Consider the following 27,340-nt stretch of genomic DNA (forward strand, 5'->3'; position numbering starts at 1 on the left):
GGGAAATGTTTTCCAGTCAACTCTTCATTTTTCCTTTGGGAAGTGAGATTATCACATTGTAACTTTTGGAATTCACTCTGTACTTGTCACAGAAATAGTTTGCCTGTTGGAATCTCCTTTTAGCTGGGACACAGGCCTGTTTATATAATTTTATTTGCTGTTTGTTATACCTTACACACTCTTTTAAAAGCCACCTTATTTTGCTGAAAATGCATTTTAAATACTTATTTTTATATAAATGCTTTTATATGTATGTAGGATACACAGCCCAAAACAACTAGGTCCAAACAATGCATCTTCAATTCACACAAGTATCTGAACTGAAGATGAGGCCTGTTCTCACCATCTCTTTAAGGCCATGGAGAGCTCAACATTTAGTCCAAGTTAATTCTCTTAAACTTTGAAGATTTAGTGTACATAAAAGGCAACGAAGAAAAGGGACGCTTATTTTGTTGAGCTTTGGCCTTCAGAAGTCTACCACAGATCTCTGTGTCTGAACATTAAATGAATGAACTCACTTAATCTGGAGTGAGCTCTTTGTGTGTTGACATGAAACGTATCCTCGACTATTGAAGGAAAGAAGAAAATTCTTTCCCAGAAAGCCTCATGGCTTGAGACTCTCCAGACCATCCACCTATAAAGGCTGTCGAATTATTTGTTTCAGAGAATGTACAATGGTAGGAGAGCAGGAATCATTAGTAGGTACTAATGTATAATAACATCACCTGCAGGCCGGGTGCGGTGGCTCAAGCCTGTAATCCCAGCACTTTGGGAGGCCGAGGCGGGTGAATCACGAGGTCAAGATATCGAGACCATCCTGGTCAACATGGTGAAACCTCGTCTCTACTAAAAATACAAAAAATTAGCTGGGCATGGTAGTGCGTGCCTGTAGTTTCAGCTACTCAGGAGGCTGAGGCAGGAGAATTGCCTGAACCCAGGAGGCGGAGGTTGCGGTGAGCAGAGATCGCGCCATTGCACTCCAGCCTGGGTAATAAGAGTGAAACTCTGTCTCAAAAAAAAAAAAAAAATAATAACATCACCTGCTTGGCGACCACCTCAACTGCAGAATTGGAGGTCAGTTTGACAGCCGGGTGACTAGCATCAGAGATAGAAAGGGGCAAAATAAGGCAGTTGCTGAAACTCACTTTTGGGGTCTCCATAATTCCTCCTGGTTCTTGCTCCACCCACCCACTTCCAATTGCTTGTTGCAGGGCCCCACCATCCCTTCTTTTGACTCAGTGCCCTCAGTTGCCACTGCCATCCTGGGCTGCAGGGACCCAAGTCCCCCAGTGAACCGCAAGTCCATACTTGCTCTCTCTGTCTGGCACCACAGGTTTCCACAGTGTTGGCATTCACACTCTTCCTCTTAAAAACAGGCTTCAGACTCTTGTGCCTTCTTATGTTTATGGCATTCCCAAGGTGTTGGCCAAAACTCAGTTTCCAAATTTCCAGTACAGATGAGTTTTCTAATTTCAATATCTACATTTTTCCCTCCAAAACTGCTAATTTGTTGCTTTCCTATCTATTTTTTCTCATTTCATTTCCTTCTTGTGGCTTCACATTTTTGGCTATTTTGAAAGAGAAGTTATTCTTTGATCATCTTAGGACCACTTCTTTTAAAGTCTTTTTCTTATTTTCCTATAAAATTCCTTTTATCCGGGGTAAGATAATGATCTCTGCTGATTTTGTTGGCTGTATGTTTAAAAATTTAAGATTTCTTTATATGCTTTGAAATTGAACTTAGAGTTTCAGTTTTAAAGGGAAGTAATTTATAATTCTTTCCTCTCTCACCCTCTTTGCTCAGCCTACCCTGCTCTGATAGTTTTCCAGTTGCCTTCACCTGGCCCTTGAGGTCATTATTCAGGAATCCCATCCTTCTCTCTGTGCTCCTGTTCTGTGTGGGTATCAGAAGCAGTGTGAACACAGGCTTCAAGCTAAGAACAAGCTAACAACTTGACTTTGCTAAAAGCTATGATACAAGGGAGAGGCTGGCAATAATTTTTGACTGAAGTGTGAAGCCTTCTGCAGCCCATGGCATTAAATAATGAGCCTGATTTCCTTTCCCCACCCCATCTGGAGCACTTCTAGATCCTCTCCCCAAAGTTTCAAGAACTATTGATCCACAGGAATTGAAGCTGTACTACTTTGACCTCTTCAAGACCAAATCCCGGTAGCCTGTATCCTCAGCCACAATCAAGGCTTTTCAGTTTTGCCTCATTTCTGGCCTGTGGAGATGTTTATCTTGTTTTTGGTCCAGGTATCTCTGTTTGCTTTTGTATTTTATTATGTTCTTTATTACTGACATGTGTTTGGGGTAGAAAGAGTGCACCAAAGCATAAACTCCAAGCATCACCATGGCCGGAACTTGGGGACACCTTCACTACTCTGATCCAGCTCATAAGAGAGACCCTGGTGGTGGGAAGTCCAAGTTAAGTAAGAGAAAGGAAGGCAAGCTAACCAGGAAATTATGGTGGACTGTCCTCGCAGGCTGAATATGGACCCTCAATGCTGCCTACATCCTAATCTCAGGAATCTTTGAATATGTAACTTACATGGCAAAGGGGGCTTTACAGACATGATTAAGGATCATGAGATGGGATGTTACCCTGAATTATCCAGGTAATCCCAATGTAGTCACAAGGGTCCTTGTAAGAGGAAGGCAGGAAGACCTGGGTCAGAGAAGACGTGAGGATGGGAAGAGAGGTTAGAGTGATGCAAAGAAGGGACCACGAGCCAAAGAATGCAGGCTACCTGTAAGAGCTAGAAAAAGCAAGAAGAAATGGATTTTCCCCTAAAGCGTCCAGAAAGAAACAGCAGTGCCAAAACATTGACTACCAATTTTGTTTAACCCAATGAGATCGATTTTTGGATTTCTGAATTTCAGCACACTAAGATAATAAATCTATGTTGTCTCAAGCCACCAAGTTTATGGTAATTTGTTAGAGCAGCAATAAGAAACTAAGAGTAAGGTGCAAAGCCTCAATTAGAGGGGAGGGGAAGTGCTTTCTTTAAAATTTATTTATATATTTATTTATTTACTACTTTGAGATCTATTGCATGGCATGGTGAAAACAGCAAATAAATAATCATGTATTGTTCAAAATCACTAAGCAATTAAATTTCAAATGTTCTCACCACAAAACAAAAGGCTTTGAGATGATGGATATGTTGATTAGCTTGATTTAGTTATTCCACATTGCATCCATAAATTATAACATCACTTTGCACTCCATAAATATATATGACTGCTTGTCAATTTGAAATTAAAAATGAAAATAAACTAATATGTGGTTCGAGAGCTAATCTCTGTATGCAACCATGTGAAGATAGCAAATTACCTTCTGTATGCAAATGAATAATTGTGACCATACGTCAGGTGGCCATGTATCTGAGAACCTGGAATATTTCTAGAATTAAGAGATGTGCACACACAATACACAATGATGATGAAAGAGGAAATATATCCTGTAAGGATTCCAGATGGACACTCAGTGCTCTTCTAAATTGGACAATTTGTATGTGGGGAAAAGTAGCATTTTAGCACATTTGAGTCCTTGGCCAGGGAATAATTTCATGTTAATCTGTTAAGCTACTATACCAGTGTCAATAACTATTTAATTTCACTATTTTTCAGATCATTTTTATAATTTACTTGTATAAATATTTTATAATCGATATAGACAGAGTAATCTAAAACATTGTACAATATTAGAAGGTACCTGTTAAATTTTGTGGAAAACAGAGAAAACACATACATTAGCCATGGTTATCTCTGTGTTTCATTTCAAACTTGCTAGTATGTTTTAATTATACATGTTTCGTTAAAGCATAGTTATGAGCAATAACAAAAATGCATGACGTTTTGGATCATAAATGAACACTTCCATTTTAAAAATTATTAAGAAAAATTATCCTTGGCCAGGCACAGTAGATTATGCCTATCATCCCAGCACTTTAAGAGGCAGAGGCAGGTGGCTTGCCTGAGCCAAGGAGTTCATGACCAGCCTGTGCAACATGGTGAATCCCTGTATCTACAAAAAAACACAAAAATTAGCCAGGTGTGGGGGCCCACGCCTGTAGTCCCAGCTACTCAGGAGGCTAAGGCAGGAGGATTCTTCGAGCCCAAGAGGCAGTGGTTGGTTGCAGTGAGCAATGATGGCGCCACTGCACTCCAGCCTGGGTGACAGATAAAGACTCTATCTCAAACAATGAAATAAAGGCAGAAATAAAGAATAACTGGATAAACAATGAAATAAAGGCAGAAATAAAGATGTTCTTTGAAACCAATGAGAATGATGACACAAGGTACCAGAATCTCTAGGACACATTTAAAGCAGTGCCTATAGGAAGATTTATCACAGTAAATGCCCACATGAGAAGCAAGGACATATCCAAAATTGACAGCCAATCATCAAAATTGAAAGAGCTAGAGAAGCAAGATCAAAATACTCAAAAGTAGCAGAAGACAAGAAACAACTAAGATTGAAGCAGAACTGAAGGAGATAGAGATACAAAAATCCCTTCAAAAAATTAATAACTCCAGGAGCTGGTTTTTTGAAAAGATCAACAAAATAGACAGACCACTAGCCAGATTAATAAAAAAGAAAAGAGAGAAGAAACAAATAGATGCAATAAAAAACGATAAAGGGGATATCACCACCGATTCCACAGAAATACAAACCACCATCAGAGATTACTACAGACAACTCTATGCACATATGCCAGTAAACCTGGAAGAAATGGATAAATTCCTGGACACTTGCACCCTCCCAAGCCTAAACCAGGAAGAAGTCAAAAGCCTGAATAGACCAATAACAAGGGCTGAAGTTGAGGCAGCAATTAATAGCCTACCAACCGAAAAAGGCCCAGGTCCAGATGGGTTCACAGCTGAATTATAGTAGACATACAAAGAGGAGCTGGTACCACTCCTTCTGAAACTCTTCCAAACAATCCAAAAAAAGGGACTCCTTTCTAAATCATTTTATGAGGCCAACATTATCCTGACACCAAAACCTGGCAGAAATTCAAAAAGAAAATAGAAAAAAAAACTGAGGCCAATATCCATGATGAACATAGATGCAAAAATCTTCAATAAAATACTGGCAAACCGATTGCAACAGCACATTAAAAAGCTTATCCATCACAATCAAGTAGGCTTCATCCTAGGGATGCAAGGCTGGTTCAACATATGCAAGTCTATAAACGTAATCCACCACATAAACAGAACCAAAGACAAAAACCACGATTATCTCAGAAGATGCAGAGAAGGACTTCAACAAATTTCAACAGCCCTTTATGCTAATAACTCTCAATAGACTAGGTATTGATGGAATGTATCTCAAAGTAATAAAAGCTACTTATGACAAACTCACAGCCAATATCATACTGAATGGGCAAAAACTGGATGCATTCCCTTTGAAATCTGGCACTCGACCAGGATGACCTCTCTCACCACTCCTATTCAATATAGTATTGGAAGTTCTAGCCAGAGCAATCAGACAAGAAAAAGAAATAAAGGGTGCTCAATTAGGACAGGAGGAAGTCAAATTGTCTCTATTTGCAGATGATTGGATATTTAGAAGACCCCATCGTCTCAACTCAAAATCTCCTGAAACTGATAAGCAACTTCAGCAAAGTCTCAGGATACAAAATCAATGGGCAGAAATCACAAGCATTCCTATACACCAATAACAGACTTAAAGAGAGCCAAATCAAGAACGAACTGCCATTCACAATTGCTACAAAGAGAATAAAACACCTAGGAATACAGGTAAAAAAGGATGTAAACCTCTTCAAGGAGAACTACAAACTACTGCTCAATGAAATAAGAGAGGACACAAACAGATGGAAAAACACTCCATGTTCATGGTTAGGAAGAATCAATATTGTGAAAATGACCAAACTGCCCAAAGTAATTTATAGATGCAACACTATCCCCATCAAGCTACCTATAACCCTCTTCACAGAACTGGAAAAAAAACACCTTAAACTTCTTACAGAACCAAAAGAGAGCCCGCATAGCCAAGACAATTCTAAGCAAAAAGAACAAAGCTGGAGGCATCACACTGCCTGACTTCAAAGTAGTACTACAAGGCTACAGTAATCAAAACAGCATGGTACTGGTACCAAAACAGAGATATAGACCAATTGAACAGAACAGAGGCCTTGGAGGCAATGCCACACATCTATAACCATCCGATCTTTGACAAACCTGACAAAAACAAGCAATGGGGAAAGGATTCCGTGTTTAATAAGTGGTGTTGGGAAAACTGGCTAGCAGTGTGCAGAAAGCAGAAACTGGACCCCTTCCTGACACCTTACACTAAAATTAACTCCAGATGTATTAAAGACTTAAACATAAGACCGAATACCATAAAAACCCTAGAAGAAAACCTAGGCAAAACCATTCAGGGCATAGGCATAGGGAAGGACTTCATGACTAAAACATTGAAAGCATTGGTAACAAAAGCCAAAATAGACAAATGGGACCTAATCAAACTCCACAGCTTCTGCACAGCAAAAGAAACAATCATTACAGTGAACTGGTAACCAAGAGAATGGGAAAAAAATTTTTGCGAGCTATGCATCTTACAAAGGGCTAATATCCAGAATCTACAAAGAACAAAAACAGATTTACAAGAAAAAAAACAAACAAAACCCATTCAAAAGTGGGCAAAGGATATGAACAGACACTTCTCAAAAGAAAACATATATTAGGCCAACAAACGTATGAAAAAATGCTCATCATCACTGGTCATTAGAGAAATACAAATCAAAATCACATTGAGATACCAGCTCATGCCAGTTAGAATGGGGATCATAAAAAATCTGAGACAACAGAAGCTGGAGAAGATGTGGAGAAATAGGAACCCTTTTACACTGTTGGTGGGAGTGTAAATTAGTTCAACCTTTGTGGAAGACAGTGGTAATTCCTCAAGGACTTAGAAATAGAAATTCCATTTGACCCAGCAATCCCTTTACTGGGTATATATCCAAAGGATTATAAATCATTCTATTATTAAGACACATACACAAGTATGTTCTTTGTGGCACTGTTTACAATAGCAAAGACTTGGAACCAACCCAAATGGTCATCAATGATAGACTGGACAAGGAAAATATGGCACATATACACCATGGAATACTATGCAGCCATAAAAAAACGATGAATTTGTGTCCTTTGTAGGGACATGGATGAATCTGGAAACCATCATTCTCAGCAAACTGATACAAGAACAAAAAAATATACACCATATGTGTATTTTACATAATATATACTCATAGGCGGGTGTTGAACACATGGACACAAGGAGGGGAGCATTGCACACTGTGGTCTATTGAGGGGGACCAGAAGAGGGACAGCAGGGAGTTGGGAGTTGTGGAGGGATAACATGGGAAGAAATGCCAGATAGAGGTGATGGGGATGGAGGCAGCAAACCACATTGCCATGTAGGTACCTATTCAACAATCTTGCATGATCTGCACATGTACCCCAGAACCTAAAGTGCAATAAAATATAGGTTAAAAAATTTTAAAAATTATATAAGGTCAATTTCTTTTAAAAATATAGTTTGCTGTAAGACAATAGGCAATTAAAACATAGAAACATTAGTAAAGAAGTTCTATTAATATATCTGCAATGGAGTATAATGTATAGTGAAACCACAGTTTTGGGACCATGAAGTTATACTTGTACGCATTTCCTCAGAAACATGGGAAAGTACTTCATACTTTCTATAAATAAAGTCAGATTAATTTTTCATTTATGTAATGCTATGCTAGCTGCTAGGATATCACAATGAATATGAAATGAACTCTGCCTCCACAGAACCCACCTTTGCATAGTCAAGTGAGACAGAAAACAATGCCTGTAATAAAGAAGACCTTTATGCTACCTCCTGGCGCTGGGCAATGGAGCAGCCCTTGTATCACAGGTGTTCACAGAAGAGCATAGTACAAAGAAAAGGATGGAGAAAAACTGCCAAGCAAGGACCTTTTAACTGTCTTAAAGATAAGAGGAAATTATAGAATGTATAGAAAAAGAGGGTTCTCAACATTTCCAAAGCCACTGGAGTGTATGAGGATGAGGATTTATTTTCTCCAGGTAGAGAATATGAAATCTTCTTCCCTAGAAATCATACCTTCCCTTCTTTGATCTTGGTTCCAATAATCTGTCGTCTTTGCTGAATGATCTCAATGAGAAGATCACATTCCTCTGTCAATTTGGCTTCTTGACGTGATGCATTGACCTACAGGATAAGTAAAATGGTAAGTGTTAATTTGGCCTTTGTTTTCAGTTAAATGCTATTTTTAATGTAGACTAGGATGTTTCTAGTAATCTCTGAAAAGATGTTTTAAATGTTAACTCTTTGTCCCATTACACAAGGATCGCATATATAGGACTTACATGGCCACTTCCTATCTTGCATCCTTGGAAAACATTATTATCCAATGACAGTAGTCTTTTCTAAGCCAGACTCAGCTGCAGAATCTTTAACATAACATATACATATCTATTACCAATTAGTTGGAAACTGATGTGTCATGTGAAATATATTTGCAATTCCTGTTTTTATATTTTAAAAAAGTATCAAATTTGTCCTGTTAGACATAAAAAATGTAAGTTAAAAAAACAACCAATCTTCTTTTATGGAGGACTAATTACTATAAATCTCTTTTAGACAAATATTCTGAAAGCAGTGTAGCATGCCTGTATCACATTTATTTAACATTTCTTTTAAATACAAATATCACTTTTGTGTCTAATTACTATAAAACATAAAAAACACAAAAAGATGTTTCAATAGTTTATTAATCTTATGACATAATTTAAAATTGTACTCCTAGTATACTTCTGAAAGATCAACGTTTTACAATGAAAGCATACCATTCACATGGAAAGGTGGATCATTACAGAATGGCTTGTATTTGAAGTTTTTGTGACTTGTACGCAAGGGAGGCTTACAATTAGTTCATTCTTGGCAACTAGGCCTGGGAAATACTCTGCACATGCTATTTCCTCCATCTCATGACAATTCTGAAATGCTTATTCACAAACAGAAACACAGAAACCACAGCTGTGGGAGATGAAGATAGCAGGCATAAGGTTTATTATTTCAACACAGCCGCAGGAGAAGTTGCAATGTTACAAAGAATGACAATGACATTGATTATTCTAACATATTTCAGGGAGGAGATATGACCCAGTCCCTAGCCCTTTTGATTTGGAAGGCTTTCACTGGAGTAATTTCATTCTCTATGAATGAGATAAACTGGAAGTAGGGTCATGAATTCAAGACAAAAATCTACTGATTGCTGTTCACAGAAACCATGTCCTGTTTCCAGATGCCCAGGATTCCTTGAATTTTATTCCTGATCATGGTTCAGACACAACGTAGAGACTACTCAAGACATCTTACTGAGAAGATGGCCATTTGCAGTAAACCATGATATTATGTCCTACATCAGTTTAGCAGATAGAGTTATTAGCTAAGTATTCGTTTAATGAACAATGAAAAAAATTTAAAACGCACTGACTGAGAAGTAGAAATGTGGAACTCAGGCTAATATTTCAAGGAGGCTAATCATTAGGCTTCATTTCTCTTATAGTTATTTTTATATCATCATTTCTAGTTTCCCTTGAGGTTTCTCAAATCCATTAAGCTGTCTATTGACATATTTGCTTGAAACTTACACTCGATAAATTTCTTGTCTTTCCTTTTGACCTCAAATTGAATTTAATAACTGACTACAACTGAGTTGTGAAAGGCAGAACCATATTGATAACATGAGCACATTATGGTGGAGGAGTAAAATTTCTAGAAAGTAGCACTGATAAAGCTTCTTTGCTTGACCAAACTTTAGTCCTGAACTTTCTCCTGGGACCTTCTGTGTACTTCCTTGTAAACTAGTTTTAGCAAGAACTCTGCTGAGTTGGTTTAGCCAGAATCTTCCATCTCCATATATGATCACTTTTGATATCTCATTGGGTTCTTCATCCTTCACCATGCCCCAGGGGATATCTCATCACCTTGGCCTACCTTCAACAAGAATCCTGTTAGGTCGGTTTAACCAGAATTCCCCTTGCCCCTGATGTTTCCTGTTAGTAATTTTTCATCCACTTACCATCACCCTGCTCTTTTGCTGTAAATCCCCACTTGTCCACGTGATATTGGCAGCTGAGTCCATTCTATACTGAGGTCTCTTTCCCCTTATTACGATAGTCCTGAATAAAAATCCTTTTACAGCTTTAACTACTGTCCAGCTCTAGTTTTTCTTTGACAGACCCCAGACTTGAAAAGCATCTACTAGAATAAATTTGAAGAGCTAAGTTGTACTTGAGAATACAAGGTAAATCTGATAGAGGCTCCATAGAGGCAGGGATCTTCAGCTATTGTATTAAATAAGGTATCTATCCCAAGCAGCTGGTGCAATGTCTGGCACAAAATAGGCATTCAAAAAATATGTGCTGAATAAATACATAGGGAAAATGACCTTCCAAGAAGAGACAGGGCAAAAACGTAATGGAGCAAGGAGTTATCACCAGTAATCACTCAATATGCAGGTAATGGATTGGTTTCCAAGGACTGTGTAGACACAAAATTATGTCCTAAGGATTGTATTATTTGATGGGAGGGAGGAAAGGAGTTGATTTGTTTTGAGATAGGGTCTTGCTTTTACTCTATCGTCCAGGCTGAAGTGTACTGGTGCCATCATGGCTCGCTGCATCCTCGACCTCTTTAGCCTACTGAGTAGCTGGGTCTACAGGCATATGCCATGACTACCAGCTAAATGAAAAAAAATCTTTTTGTAGAGATAGGATCTTGCTATGTTGCCCAGGCTAGTCTCAAACTCCTGGGCTCAAGTGATCCTTGGCCTCTTAAAGTGCTGGGATTATAGGTATGTGCCACCGAACCTGGCCAGGAGTTGATTTTTAAAAACTGCCTTATTGGATTATATTTCACATATCATAAAATTTGTCCATTTAAAATATGAAGTTTTGTGGGTTTTTTGTGTATTCACAGATGATTCCATGTGCAATCATCATCACAATCTAGGCTTAGAACATTTTCAGCACCCAGAAAAGAAACCCATAATGTGTGCAGTCACTCCACTTTTTCCCTACCTGCCCCAGCTCCAGCCCGAGACAACCACTAGTCTACTTTTGTTTATGGATTTGCCTGTTCTGGACATTTCATATAAATGGAATCAAATAATACATAATCCTTTTTGTTTGGCTTCTTCCACTTAGCATAATGTTTTCAAGGTTCATCTGTGTGGTACATTTATCAGTACTTCTTTCCTTTCTAGGCCAAATAATAGTTCATTGTAGGAATGGACCACTTTTTGTTTATCTATTCTTTAACAGATGCGCACTGATGTTTCTAGTTTTTGTTGACTATAAATAATATTGATATGAACATTCATGTACAAGTTTTTGTGTGCCCATATATTCATTTTTCTTTGATATAGGAGTGGAATTCCTGGGTCACATAACTGTGTTCAATGTTTTCAGGAACTGCCAAACTTGTTCAAAGTGGCTGCATTATTTTATATTACCATCAGAAATACATGACGGTTCCAATTTCTCTACATCCTTGGTTAATGCTTCTTATTGTCTGTCTTTTTAACTTTATTCATCCTAGTGGGTGTGAAGTAGTATCTTTTCCCTGATGGCTAATGATGCTGACCATCTTTTCATGTACTTAGTGGACATCTGTGTATCTAGATTAAAGATATGACTACTCAGATCCTTTGCTCCTTTTGTAATTGGGTCATTGTCTTTTAATTGTATCATTTCTTTACATATTTGGAATACAAGTCCCTTATCAGATATGTGATTTGCAAATATTACCTCCTGTTTTGTAGGTTATCTTTGCATTTTCTTGATGATGCCCTTTAAAGCACAAAATATTTTTTAATTTTAATGAAGTTCAATTTATCTACTTTTCTATTTTTACTTGTGCTTTTGTTGTCATACCTAAGAAACCATTGCCTATCCCAAGGTCATGAAGATTTACTGTTCTGTTTTCCTCTACAAGTTTTATTTTTTATATTTAGGTCTATGAGCCATTTGGAGGTCAGTTTTGTGTATGATGTGAGGGGAGGCTTCTAACTGTATTCTTTTGTTTATGGATATCCAGTTGTCTCAGAACAATTTTTTGAAAGACTATTCTTTCTTTCATTGAAGTGTCTGAAAACCTTTGCTCAAATCAATTGACCACATTGTGAGGTCCTCAGGTTGTGATACTGTCACTAACATATTCCACACTTCAAGCTCTTCTGGTTTTAACTTAGTCCAGTGAGACTCCACTGGTAATTCTAGAGTAGGGGCTATGAAACGAAATGTGGTGTGGAATATACCTACATGGTGACATTAGGAAAATCTTAGGCTATCTCCATTTGTGAGTTTTCCTGTTTTGTAAAATGAGCTGAATAATATCTGCTCTCTCAGCCATTTGGGTTTATTGTGGTGAATACAGGAAATAACATAACTAAACTTATGAAGCCATTGACAAACCTGAAGTACTGTTGTCTGCATTGAGAAGGGATTTTGTAAACAGATTATGATTTAGTTTAGGATCCATTTCACTCTCATAATCATTGGGATTTGAGTTACTGCATGGTAGAAAAAGTATGCCAGTTTTGTCATTGTGACATGGGGCTCAATTTAATCCAAATTTTGACTATTTGATTTACAGAATAGATAGGTTTGCTTTACCATAAAAGGGGGCTGGAATCTTTGTTGAGGCAAATGGATTTTGAGAAAGCTGATACCACATTCACCATTCACCATCACCCCAACATGTAAATTTCTAGAAATTCAGAAACAGGATCTATTTCATTTTAGGCTAAGTATTTTTCCTAGATCTTTCAAAGAATATATATCTAGCTTTCCTCTGAAATCAGGGAATTTGAATCTTGTTTTCTACTTTGATGAATTTCCAAATTCTTATAACTCTCATATTCTTATATTCCAAAAGGTACAATAAAACAAGTTAAATACTATTCTATATTTCCAAAAATTTTCCACTACAAAGAAGTTTTCCAAGAATTAATGATTTGATTAGACTTTCTTATTAATTTCTCTTAGTTCAAATATGGCAGGGTTTATTGATTACTTGCAGTATATTCTGGTGTTTCTAGTTTCCAGGTTTTGTTTGGAAGCTAGCAGCTCCTGGTTTTTGCTTTCATTTCTGATTCACATCTTTTGATTCAGAAATCACTGTGGCTAATGAAATGCTTTGAGGAGAGCCAATCTAGGATGCAGAAAACAAATTCAAACTCTTCTTTCCAGTACTCATACTTCCACTTTTGTGTTGCCAGTCTCCTCCTTGGTACCTAAACTAAGGGCAAGAGTGAGATGAAGATCACTAGGAATGATACCCAATGGTAGGTAATTAGTCTCCTGCCTTTGGACCACACTGGAAATGGGGCACTTGACTTCTCAGGATGAAATCTAGCTTAAAATTAGGCCTTCCTCGCAGGCCAGGCTCCCCAGTGCTACATTTTTTTCTCTTTCAAGTACACTCATGAGCAAATATCACATCAGCCCACCAGGATGACGAACTCAGTCACTTTCACCTCATCTCATTTTTGGCCTCACCCATCTGCTCAGCATGCACCTTTTCTACAGCTAGAGTCACATTTTTCTTTCGCATCTTCTCCTTAACAGTCTTGCCTGTAGGGAGTTGTTGACCCACTTTCTCCTATTCGTAGGGTAATATTGCTGCTTCTCTCTGACAATGACCTTCTGATCCTTTACAGTCTGATGAAAGAGACATTAGAAAGTTGAATAATGATGTGACTGTAGAAGCAAAACAATCATATGTGCCCCACCTAGTCCTGAGATGAAATTCAGTATCGAGGGTCATTCTGCCTCATTAATGCTCATATCTGGCACTAATCGTCAGCTGCAATCTCAGGTAAGTTGCCTCTGGGTGCACAGTTTACCTTCCCTTTCTAGAAATGTAGTTAGGCATAATCATTCCCCAGATTAGTTAATAATAACGTAAATAGATTAGCAATTTTCTCAAGAGCACTTGGTTAGCAACGCCCAAAGTCTCTCTGCTAAGTTTTATGGTGTAATAGTGTTACAGTGTTTTGAGGAAAGGGTGGGTAAAGAGGACAATTATTGTTTTTCTTGTCAAATATGTATAAACATTAAAGAGATTTAGTTACATACATATACTAGAAATTGGACTAGATGGCTGTGAAATGTTCTTTAGTAGTCTGTAAGTGGTTTCTAAGCATTATTTCTAAAAACTGACTCTTTTAATTTGACTTGCATTCAACTGCAAAATGAGATGTTCAGTGCAGAGTATAAACATCATTAGATTTCAGACATGTGTGGGCTTAAGATCTTTAGAAATATTTGGAATTGTTAGGATGGAGCATCAGTGAAGGAAAAAAAATATCTGGCCAGTTCTCACAGGTGAAATCGAATTAGCATGCATTTTAGAAACCCTCATTTTCTCATTTTGCAGTGCTTTGTTGAAATAAGTTAGCCATCCACAGACTTTTAGAATAGAGCCTTATAATTCCTCTTGTGAAAATGACACACTGACTTGATAGATCACTTCTTATTCATACACAGACAGAAGCACTGAAGTGAGCTTGAGACAGGATAACCCCAATGTGTCAGAGGCAAGTTACTTTATTTCTCGGTGTTGAGAAGAGGGCTGCTGCATTGCACAAATCCAGAGGCTACCATTCACTTTGAATTCTGTAAGAACGGTGGGCCCCTTGAGTTGTGCAATCCAGAAGCCCCTCTCACCCTGGCCCACCATTATTGTACTCTTGAAATTGTATTATCAAACTATGATGCTTTTAAGTTTAAGATTCTGAACCTTGCCATCCTTGAAACCACTGCCAAGGAGATTAGGAGTTTAAAAGACAAACGTCTACTTTACAAGTTTGCCTAGATTGGGTCTCATGGCTAAAACAAAAGCTGTTTCATGCCACAGTGAACAAATGTGACCTTCCATTCCAAGGTCACAAATTAAGGTGACCTTGAGAAAGGCTAAAACATTTCTATACACGATTCTAAGTTGACATTCTTGTTATTGTTTAGACTCAAAGGCACTTTTCTCTATAAGTAAGAATGTGTAATTTTGAGTCTGCAACAAAATTTGAAGGGGTTAGTGGTACTACATAATGTGACATAACCATCCCATCTCACTCCAAAGGGAAAACATTGGAGGAATTAATTCCAATTTGCCCAGGGCTGAAGAAACTGAAACACAATAGAGCTTTATATAAGCTGATATTTGGCCTGTGGATGAGGGTACGGGGAGAAAACTGTATGCAAGTGGGCTCTATACCCTGCTGTGCACCACCGACCAGGTGCAGAAAGAAATATGAGGATATGAGGGTGCTTTGGATTTTATTGCCAAAGGCAGCTGTTATGAACATTCCAGGCTCTAGGGCAGAAGTTAGACAGAGCTGCCAGAGGAACAATGCAAGGGATTCTAATACTTCAGTCTGTATATAAAACTGAGCCAAGGAGAATTGAGTAAGAGCAGACAGTATTACCGTAATTCATCTGATATGTTTATATGTAATCTTCACCCTGAAACTCTTTCACACCAAAGTCAAATACTTGTGGACCTGGCTCAAGTGAATGAGAGGGAGAGAATGGCCTGGCTCCTGAGGTCTCTGCCTTTGGAGGACAAACAGAGAACAGGACAATATTTTTAATGTTTAATGTGTTAATTTAATATATAACATTTTTGATCAAAACTTTTTAAATTCCAAGAAAGGCTTTTCAGAAAAATTAAAAATGGAATCCTTTCATAAAATTCTTTTGATGGGAAGTAATAGTAGTGACATAGTGATACAATTAGAAGCTATATGGAATCCAGGCTTCAGGACAGTGACAGGGTGGAAAATGATTTAGCCCAGAGGAGATCAATTCTACATATTGATTAACTATCCAGACAGGAATTTGCTATGGGACTACAAATAGCTCCCAGGAACCTCATGATAAATGCTCTTTTCTTGAGGTTTCTAAGATTATGAAGCTTGAGTGCTGGACAAGGTAGCAAGACACCACTAAAAATGGCAACACACTGTGGTGAGTAGAGCAATCAAATTCTTCTTATAAATGAAATACAACTGTAATAAGGCAATAAAACTGTTTAGCAAAAATGCCACTGCTAATGCCTAAAACTTTGAAACTTCACCCAAAGGAGTTTTACTCCCAATAGTAGCATGCAGAATGTGGCCATCCATGATGTTGTTGATGTTGCTGTTAGTTTTTCAGTAAAGCAAAATCTTTAAACAGGCAAAATAATTTAGAGGGAGCAAGGGCTAATGGAGGCAGTGGTTTGGGGCTCAGGGACTTGAAGTCTTCCTGGGAATGAAACACTAAGTTTTATTGCTTACTAGTGTATGTTATTGGACATTTACTTCAACTATCTACATCTCAAGTTCCCTACCTGCATAATGAGGAAAATAACAATTGTTACCTGGCAGCCCAGGTGCAATGCTACTAAACATCTCACAACACATAAGACAGCCCCCACAACAGCAAAAGGTACATCCCCAAATCCCACTAGTGTCAAGGTTGAGAACCCTTGGGTTAGACTATGGTGGGAACTAAATGAATGAATACAAGAAAAGCCATTGACAAATGCTTGGCATGTAGTAATTACTACAAAATGTGAACAATCACTATTGTTAACAGACTCTTTTTATCTGGAATGTCCATAAAGAATTAAAACTAGAGGTTCTAGGACCAGTCAGCCTGTGCTGGTTACCTGAGGACTTTCTAGCATGAATCAAAACTTTGATCCATCTGCATCATCAAGAGAATAGCTTTGGAAGCTATAACATGAGGCCTAACTCCAGAATGTTTGAAGCTACTTTTATATCCCAAGTGGGTTCCTTAAAGGCTGCTTCCTGATGCAACAGGATGGGGGAAGAAGAAGGGTAGAGAACATTCTTCTATGGTACAGAGCAGAAGTTGGGAAACTTTTTTTTTTTTTGTAAAGGCCTAGATAGTAATTATTTTAGCATTGTGGGCTAGATGGTCTCTGTTGCAGCTACTCAACTCTGCCGTTGTAGTGTTACAGCAGCCATAGACAATATGAATGCAAATGGGCATGGCTGTTTCCAATAAAACTTTACTTACAAAAACAATCAGATTTAGCATGAGCGTCACAGTTTGCTGACCTCTGTCATAAAGGCAAAATCATGGATTTTGGAGTCAAAGGGCTGCAGGTATGAAAAATATGTTGAATATCTGTGAGAATATTTCCTCATTTGCATACTTTTGATGAAAATATCTGTAAATAATCTGGTACATAGTAAAAGCTCAATAAATATTAGTTTTCTTCCTTTAAGTTATGAATAGTTACAAGAACTGAATTGATAGAATTTCAATTGGAAGATGACAACGTATTTGCAGTATGGTTTTTACTTGTGTCACAATTGCAATAAACATTACTCCTTTTGTAATGCTCTTCCTCGGCTACACTCAACTGACTTCAATCTTAGATTCTTGGCATTAATATCACAGCATTTTCTTTTTGTGTTTAATGGTAACTTTGTTAGAAGCAATCCCAAAATGAAAGAGCAGAATGGAAGGGGTTGCTCATAATTCACTAAAAAACAATAAACTCCTCCCTTCCTTTCTCTTATTAATTACACACTTTATAAAACAAATCCTTCACACCCTTCCGTTTGGGCTGGGCACACTGAGTGAAAAGAAATCTACTAACCTGCCATGGGTATTTGTCTTTATCGTGTCTTTTTCCTAAAGTTTTTGAAAAGTAGTGATTTTTATTAAATAACTTTCAACAAATGTGTTTGGCATTTGACGTTGTGGTCAGAGGGTAAACAAGAACTTTCAGAAGATGAGCATTAATAGAGTGCCAGGAAAGATGGAGGTGACGTGTTTCAGGGAAGGGAAGTTGTTTCTAATGGAAAGAGGAAACCTCTACCGCACAACTCTACCTTAATCACTTTCAATCTTACATGCCATTTCTCATTAAGTAACATTCTTTTTAGTTGTTGTGCCATGATTCCTGAAAAGGGATGTACTGGAAAAATGCTAATCTGTACCCTTTTCAGGCTTCAGTTACTTAGGTATAGAAGCCATCTGCTCCTGCAAAGTTCTGGAAAATAAAGATTGGGATCCTGCTCTCTGGTATTCTGTACAGTGAGTGAAATACACTTGATTATGTCACTGATAGAACTTAACTGGAGGTACAACTGGAAAATGTTAAGCTTTGTTTTGTCTTCATGATGCATCCACAGTGATATCTGTGAAATATCTTGCCCTGTTGTTGTCACTCCAGAATATCAGGAGAAGTGAGTAGATTGGTTCTTAAATATCTTTGATGCCCAGTGTTTCATATGTATGTTTATTCAAATACAGTGAAAGAGACTTGAGTTTAGAGAAATTGAACACGTGAGCTATAGCCATGACTACAAAAAGAGACTTGTGCTATCATTTCATTTTACGCGTGGTTGGCAGTTCTATTCTCCCTGAAGAAGGATGTGAGATGAGAATAAATGCTCAAATTGTTGCTACAAAACCCCAGTAGGGTGTAGGAAGTGAAATAGGGAAAACTACAAAGCCAGTGAAGTGTGACTTACCAAGACCCACTTGGGCAACTGGAGATTAATCCTAGTAGGCAACTCTGAGAAACAGGATAGAACATTCTAGCTAATGGGGAAGAAGTATTTATCTAATATCTTCCATCAGGAGCTGGTTGAAAGCTGTTGGGGGAAGGTAGGCATTAACTCCCCTTTGGAATTAGTTGGTCCTGGGAGGGGCATAAAAAGCTCCCAGGCCAACAAGATAGGACTTGTGAGTGCTATATGGGTACAGCCTTGACAGCTGCAGACAGGAGCTTTTAGTCTACAGGAAACTACAATATGACCATTTTGAGCTTTCATGGAAGACAGAGAGTACTGGTGTCACAGTCACCTAATTTTTCAAAGTTCCAATGACTAAACAGAGTTTGCATCTGACAGTGCTTTCTGTACTAGCCTTGGTCATTTCTGACTTCAGGGCCACAATCTACCTATAAGCATTCATTTTCAACTGGCCATAAGTGGGTCTAAGATTGAGCAATGGTAAGCAAAGTTCCCTGAAAAAGAAAACACATGACAGATTAAAATGTATATTTCCTTATCTAGTGACCCCTCACTTCCATCTTTTCAACTCATTGTGAAATTATTATTGTCTTTCTGGAACAATGGTTTGAGAGCTTTAAGCCTCTGCAATAAGCTTGAATTTTTAAAGCCTGAGTTAAGGATTACTTGGAGAAGTCTCCCTCTCTCTCCCCATTCCCTTTCTTTCTTCCCCCCTTCCTCTTGTTCTTTATATATTATCATTAAGGTCAACTACATTTCTATATACAAACCTGACAGATGTTGCCATCTAAATTTCCTACCTGGGAAACAGAATGCTCTGTTGAGATTTGTCAGGATCAGGGTCCGGGTTGTGTGAGGGCGGAGGGCAGCCTGCCAGGTAATGGAAACACTGCTTGCTTTAATTTTATTGCCAAAAACAAAGCCTTCTTATTGTTTAAAAGATCCCTTAAAGGGAGGCCTCATTGGCATAGTTCTAATTTTTTCAAGACCACAAACAAGAGGAATTCTTTAGGGCCACTTCATGAAAAGCAGAGGGAAAAAATACTTTATTCTACAAAAATTAAAGTAATCCTTTGTTTCACTGGCCAAAGCCTGATTTCAGGTTAGCATCTGCATGTGTTCTCTCTACAGGGGCATTGACTGGCATTGTCTACGTGGGCACCCACTCTTTCATTCAGATTAGTTGGAGGTTATGCCCGACATATGAAAGAACTGAACAGAAACCATCTTTTTCTGGCATATCATCTCTTTGGCATCATTACTTTCAGATAACATGCTAAAAGATATGTTATCTGACATGTTTTACACCAAAAAAAACAAGCAAACACTCTCCTCTTGTAAAACCTATTTATAAAACTGGGAAGCATACAGATCTTCATTTATGCATATTTTGATTCTGCCAACCAACTAAACCTTCTGTGCGGTCCTTGCTTCTCAACAGCAAGTTTTAAATCTCTCTCCATTTAAAGTATAGGTGACCAAAGTTGCTGGTTTCCAGAGATTTTTGCAACAGTCTTAGTAGCTAAGGAATGAAATTGAGAGGAGATGAGGTTATTCTTGTTACTCCATGAATGAGGAAGATGCTATCAGTGTACAGGGATCATCTATGAAGCAAATCTTAGGGATTTGTTGAGTGCCCACAATTTGCAAAGCACCATGTTAGGACCTGTGGTAGAAACAGAACTTTGTCTGCTAGAGAGAATGACTTCACTAGAGAACAAGCAGCAAACATGCCAAATGCAAACATAATTAACTGCTAAACCATGGGCTACCGAAGTTCTAGAGCTGTGTGGTCCAATATGGCCGCCACTAGCCACCTGCGGTTTTGAGCAGTTGAAATACGGTTAGTCTGAATTGAGATGTGCTGTGAATATAAAATGTATACATTAATCATTTTTATATTGATTACATGTTGACATAACATTTTAAATATGTCGAGTCAAATAGAATGTATTAGTATGATTAATTTTAACTGCTTATTTTTATTTTAAAAATGTGATTACTTGAAAATTTTTAAATTACATATGTAGTTCACATTACACTGTACTTTGATTGGACGATGTGGCTCTAGAGAGTTTGAGAAATGAGGCAATTACTGTGTCAGTAGCTGAGGAAGGTTTCATGCCAAATATGAAGGAGGGTCTGGCCTTTGGAGATCAGAGTAGTAGGCAAGACAGAATTAGGAAACCCAGGGGTAAGGAAGATGAGAATAGGCACCAGGGAAGAGAGGCAAAAGAACATGTTAGCAAGACAGAAGAAATTAAAATTTTATTTCAACATCATGCAGGGTACAGTGGGCATGCATCTTGAATTGGTTATCTGGAAATGGGGAGACGGAAATACCAAAGCCAGTTATATCTTACTGCCCCTTGTGAAAAGCCTTTGGGGGGCCATTTGCAGAGAGCTGGCCATGACTGAGCTCACACAGAGTCTGGTTAAAACAAAACGGCAAACTGAGGAGTTTAACTTCAGAGTGGGGAGTTCTTCCTTGATCCCCACCTTTTTCTAATGGGCTCCCTTTGTATGCTGGTCTAAGTGGGGCTTCAGCATTGGTCTTTAAAGCTATCCATGCGTACTTGCTTTCCTGGAGTTTTCTTCTGAAACAGTAGTGAGGCTGGTAAAAGTTACAATGGGAATAGAAGGGGAGGCAGGAAGGACATTGGAGAGCTGTACAATAGGGGCTTTGACAAAAGGACAGTGAAGAGCAAAGCTAATCTGATCTGGAAGAGAAAAGGAAAGATCACAGCATTTAGATGTCTTTTGGTTGCTAATTTTGAAGTTGTGATGAGTTTGTGTGTGTTTGGGAATCAACAGAGACTGATATTGAAAATGTTTTCCTGTAAAGTCATTTTCAGACGTAGGTTGACTAGGCATCTTACATATGTGGAATTATTATTTATAAGTGTTTTCCAAAGCCTGATTCAAAGTGGCTAATTATTTTTTTCTTTTGCAAACCAGAAAAGATAGAGAAGGTATCCTAGAGAATAAAAGGGAAAGGTACAGGTTTATAATGAGAAGGAGGGAAAGACCCTCCTCAACCTCTATTTAAGGCTCAGCAACACCCCTGATGGACAGCTCTCTCATTTTTGACTTCTCTTTGTCAGCTCCATCCTCTTAACCCTACTTGGGTGGCAGAGCCCTTAGGCTGGGAGGGAGCTTCTTGTGGTGCACTAGGATTACTCATTCTCCAGGGATTGGTGGATACTGAGGTTTGCTGTCATAGAAACACTGTCCTGTGTACAGTCTTCTCAAAAAAGGGTCCTTTCTGCCCTTCAAGGTGTGAGCTTATTGGACATGCTGATCTATGCAAATGAGCTAGTGCTATAAGGAGGACAGAAGGATGATGCAGTTGGCCTCGAAGGGGTGTTCCATTCACTCGCCAATAGCCAAGTGCTGCATGCTAAATGGAGCATACTAAGAAGACAGTCCTACTTCTCAAGGAGTCCAACCAGCTAGGAGAAGGAATAGACACAGACTTACAGACCATCAAGATTTTTGTTCAAGGACTGCATCTATGTCAACAATTCACTATGTAATTTCCCTTAAGCTTTTAAATTCAAATTATGATCTCATTATTCTATTCATACATCTAATAAATTTTATGAAACCAAGAATAATCACTCTCAGGGGGTCCTTGAATCAATGTTTGATTAACTCAAATTGAATAGACTCAACTCCATTAAACAATCAATTCCGTCTATAAATTAGTTGATTAAGTTCCTACAAACATATTTTTAAACTGCGGTAAAATTTACATGCAAGGAAATGCATAGATTTTAAAGCACGGTTTAATGGATTTCAATAACCAACAGCTCGATCAAGAGATAAAACATTTCTATCACCCTAGAAAGTACCCTCGAGCCCCTCTTCAGGTCAATCCTCACCCTTATGGGGAATCATTGTTCAGATTACTCCTGTAACACTTTAAACTGCATTTATCAGTTTAACACATTCAATTTACTTTATAAGCACTTCAAAAGCCTAACAGGATAAAATTAAAACCCTAACAAGTTATACTTTCCCAAGTCCTTAAGTAGCTCTTATAAATCTAATAAACGAAACTTAAAAATATGCTGAAACCCAAGGTTTTTTGAACATCACAATATTGTTTTGAAATTTAAATTATCTTACAGATTCAACTTAAAATAACAGTCTTAAAAGAAATTACATGTTAGTCTGGGTGCAGTGGCTCATACCTGTAATCCCAGCACTTTGGGAGGCCAAGGTGGGCAGATCACTAGAGGTCAGGAGTTCATGACCAGGCTGGCCAACACGGTGAAACCCCATCTCAACTTAAAATACAAAATTTAGCTGGGCATGGTGGTGGGCGCCTGTGATCCCAGCCACTTAGCAGGCTGAGGCAGGAGAATCACTTGAACCCTAGGAGGTAGAAGTTGCAGTGAGCCAAGATCACACCACTACACTCCAGCCTGGGTGACAGAGTGAGACTCTAACTCAAAAAAAGAATTACACATTTCAAATTGGTATTTCAAAGCAAATCTGACAAATTTCTATAATATGTCATATTATCTTAAATGCAAAAACTATTAACATACAAGTATTTCAGTCCTAAGTTGTAACATATATATTTTTTAAGTTCAGGGTCTCTGTCTCTGTCATCCAGGCTGGAATTCAGTGGCACAATCATAGCTCACTGTAACATCTGACTTCTGGGTTCCAGTGATCCTCCTGCTTCAGCCTCCTGAGTAGCTAGGACTACAGGTGAGAACCTCCACTCCCAGCAGGTTAATTAATTAATTAATTAATTAGCAGAGATAGGGTCTTGCTATGTTGCCTATGTTGGTCCTAAACTCTTGGTCTCAAGCAGTCTTCCCACCTTGGCCTCCCAAAGTGCTGGGATTACAAGTTTGAGTCACTGTACCCAGCCATAGCCCAAAATATTGATTTTATGCTACAGGTTGAGGATCCATTATCCTAAATGCTTAGAACCAGAATTGTGTTGGGTTTTGGAATGTCTACACATACATAATGAGGTATCTTGGGGATAGGACACAAGTCTGAATACTAAGTTCATTTATGTTCCACATACGCCTTATAGACATACCCTGAAGGTATTTTACATGATACTTTCAATAATTTTGTGCATGAAACAAAGTTTGTGTTAAGTACTTGTGTGTGGAATTTTCCTCTTGTGGTGTCAGGTTGGTGCTGAAAAAGTTTTGGATTTTAGAACATTTCAGATTTTGGATTTTCAAATTAGGGTTGCTCAGCCAGTATTATTTAGGTCTTTATCTTTATACATGAATTTCAAACTTCCTAGGAAGAAGGGGAAAAAGGAATTTATTTATTTACTAAGGGAAACAAATTTATCATCTCAAAGAAGTTGAGGTTAGAGGATCAATGCTTAATTATCAAAGATTTTAGAAAGTTCATAAGATGTGAAGACTCAGTGATTGGACTGGCACGGGAGATGTATACTTACTGAGGCTTTGTTATGGTGGGTTTAACAGGGTTTCCAATTACCTATCTGATAAGATGTTTCTCGTAATGAGAATTCCCCTGGGAATCTAACTTTCTAATCACTTGGTTCGGGTTCAGTAACCACTCCAGTTACTTATTACTTGGTTAAATTCAACCCATTTCTTTACTGGCTGATTCTTGTTATATCTGGCTTCAGGCCACGTATCTATGGTTATTTGAATGACATTTATAACAAAAGACTATTGGAATAATTAAATCAGGAAGTGATAGTAAGAGCTGGTCAGTGGTCATAATTGTTTTTAGTGCATATCTACGCAAGTCCTATCACTTCTGCTTTCTTTACACTACAGTCTGTATGTTGCTGTGAAACTGAAACAGATCTTTGCAATAATGCTCCCCTTCCAAAACAAAGATGGACAAGGCACCACCTTCCCAATCCTATGGAAATTGACAGAAGGCTTCGTTGAATGAACTTATCACATCTCAATACCAAGCTTGCCTTGTCAGAGAATTAGACCACTATGATAGTTTTCATCACTTTACATATAGGAACTTGATGTTATACCTAGTGAAAATACATTTTCAAACATAGTAAAAGCTCTATCATAAATTCCTAGGCCCAAAAGTTACCTCACTTGGTTATAAAAATCTTTATTTGTATTGCTCCTCACTGAGAGCCTTGTACTTTCAGTGGTAGCCTCGGGCATTTTAAATAGCTGAATTTAAAATTTCATATTTCTGTTTCAAACAAAAGTAACCAGTACTACAACTATGCTCTTGTTAATGGACATTTTATATATGTGACTCAATTATTTTGCTGTGGGATTTCAAAATTAGAACAAAGCTCTTCAGTTTTTCCCATAACATTTAATTTAGCAATCAAAAATAGAAGTCAATAGAATCAGGTAAAAAATGATATGTCTGGCTTCTTTAATAATCTCTAATTACTTTATACACAGAGATAATTTCAACTTGTCATTAGAAGATAATTTCATATTCATTTATTGAGAAAAATAATTTAAACTAGATATTAAACCCAGAAGTAAAAGGTTGGTTCAGTAAAAAAATGACTGACTGATTGTTAGGATTATTATTCTTTCTAAATGGCATGAATGGACGCAAAAAGGGAACCAAAGTTTTTACCTGAAAGTAATCTTCTCACTTGGAATCATTCCATTCCTTTCTGACTCTTTCACCTGAAACCATCCAGCTAAGACCATCTCATGTAAAAGTTGAGTTACAACTAACAGTGGCCATATTATGGCCATATTGCCCAAAGTAATTTATAGATTCAATGCTATTCCCATCAAGCAACCATTGACCTTCTTCATAGAACTGGAAAAAACCACCTTAAACTTCATATGGAACCAAAAGAGATCCCACATAGCCAAGACAATCCTAAGCAAAAAGAACAAAGCTGGAGGCATCATGCTAACTGACTTCAAACTATACTACAAGGCTACAGTAATCAAAACAGCATGGTACTGATACGAAAACAGAGATATTATAGACCAATGGAACAGAGCAGAGGCCTTGGATGCAATGCCACACATCTACAACCATCTGATCTTTGACAAACCAGATAAAAAGAAGCAATGGGGAAAGGATTCACTGTTTAATAAATGTGCTGGGAAAACTGGCTAGCTATATGAAGGAAGCTGAAACTAGACCCCTTCCTTATACCTTATACAAAAATTAACTCCAGATGGATTAAAGATTTAAACATAAGAACTAACATCATAAAAACCCTAGAAGAAAACCTAGGCAAAACCATTCAGGACATAGGCATAGGCAAGGACTTTATGACTAAAACACCAAAAGCAATGGCAACAAAAGCCAAAATAGACAAATGGGACCTAATTAAACTTAAGAGCTTCTGCACAGCAAAAGAAACAATCATTAGAGTAAACCAGCAACCAACAGAATGGGAAAAAATTTTCACAATCTACCCATCTGACAAAGGGCTAATATCCAGAATCTACAAAGAACTAAAGCAGATTTACAGGAAAACAAAAAACAAAAAACAAACAAACAAACAAAAAAAAACATTCAAAAGTGGGAGAAGGATATGAACAGACACTTTTCAAAGACAAATATGCAGCCAACAAACATATGAAAAAATGCTCATCATCACTGGTCATTAGAGAAATGCAAATCAAAACCACATTGAGATACCATCTCACGCCAGTTAGCATGGTGATCATTAAAAAATCTGGAGACAACAGATGCTGGAGAGGATGTGGAGAAAAAGGAACACTTTTACACTGTTGGTGGCAGTGTAAATTAGTTCAATCATTGTGGAAGACAGTGTGGCAATTACTCAAGGATCTAGAAATAGAAATTCCATTTGACCCAGCAATCCTATTACTGGGTATATATCCAAAGGATTATAAATTGTTCTATTGTTAAGACACATGCACGTGTGTGTTCATTGTGGCACTGTTTACGATAGCAAAGACCTGGAACCAACCCAAATGCCCACCGATGATACACTGGACAAAAAAAATGTGGTACATATATGCAATGGAATACTATGCAGCCATAAAAAATGATGAATTCGTGTCCTTTGTAGAGACATGGATGAACCTAGAAACCATTATTCTCAGCAAATTGACACAAGAACAGAAAACCAAACACTGCATGTTTTCACTCATAGGCAGGTGATGAACAATGAGAATACTTGGGCACAGGGAAGGGAACAACACTCACAGGGCTAGGTCGGGGGGTGGAGTGAGGGGACAGCAGGCGGAGGCGGGGAGGAGGCGGAGGGATAACATCGGGAGAAATGCCTGATGAGAATCCTGCAGGATGCAGGACGTGCACATGTACCCCAGAGCCCAAATACAATTAAAAAAAAAAAAAGAACTAACAGTGGCCATTTCATTTATTTTATTTTATTTTTTTGAGAAAGAGTCTGGCCCTGTCACTCAGGCTGGAGTGCAATGGCTCAATCTCGGCTCACTACAACCTCTGCCTCCCAGGTTCAAGCGATTCTCCTGCCTCAGCCTCTAGAGTAGCTGGGATTACAGACACCTGCCATCACACCCAGCTAATCTTTGCATTTAATTATAGAGACTGGGTTTTACCATGTTGGCCAGGCTGGTCTCAAACTTCTGACCTCTGGTGGTCCACCCACATTGGCTTCCCACAAGTGCTGGGATTATATGACCAGCCAACAATTTCTATTTTACAAAATGTATCACAACCTGCTCCTATTATTCTTTATATCATGCCAGAAACATCTCTGCTGCTCTAGTCAATCAAGCATGTAAATATTTCCAGGCAGAGAAGG

General features: G+C 38.1%; 1 protein-coding gene across 10 annotated transcripts in view; it reads right to left on the reverse strand.

Moving 5' to 3' along the window:
- The window catches only part of MID1 (midline 1), a 633,800-nt gene that overhangs the window by 42,503 nt on the left and 563,957 nt on the right, over positions 1-27,340 (reverse strand). For all 10 annotated transcript variants that reach the window (XM_054251252.2, XM_035289356.3, XM_078363505.1 and 7 more), the window contains one exon: positions 8,142-8,249. In XM_054251252.2, the coding sequence (XP_054107227.1) occupies positions 8,142-8,249 (108 nt within the window). The remainder of the gene's footprint in view (positions 1-8,141; positions 8,250-27,340) is intronic.

The sequence above is a fragment of the Callithrix jacchus genome, chromosome X (genome assembly GCF_049354715.1).
Source record: "Callithrix jacchus isolate 240 chromosome X, calJac240_pri, whole genome shotgun sequence".
Classification (NCBI taxonomy): domain Eukaryota; kingdom Metazoa; phylum Chordata; class Mammalia; order Primates; family Cebidae; genus Callithrix; species Callithrix jacchus.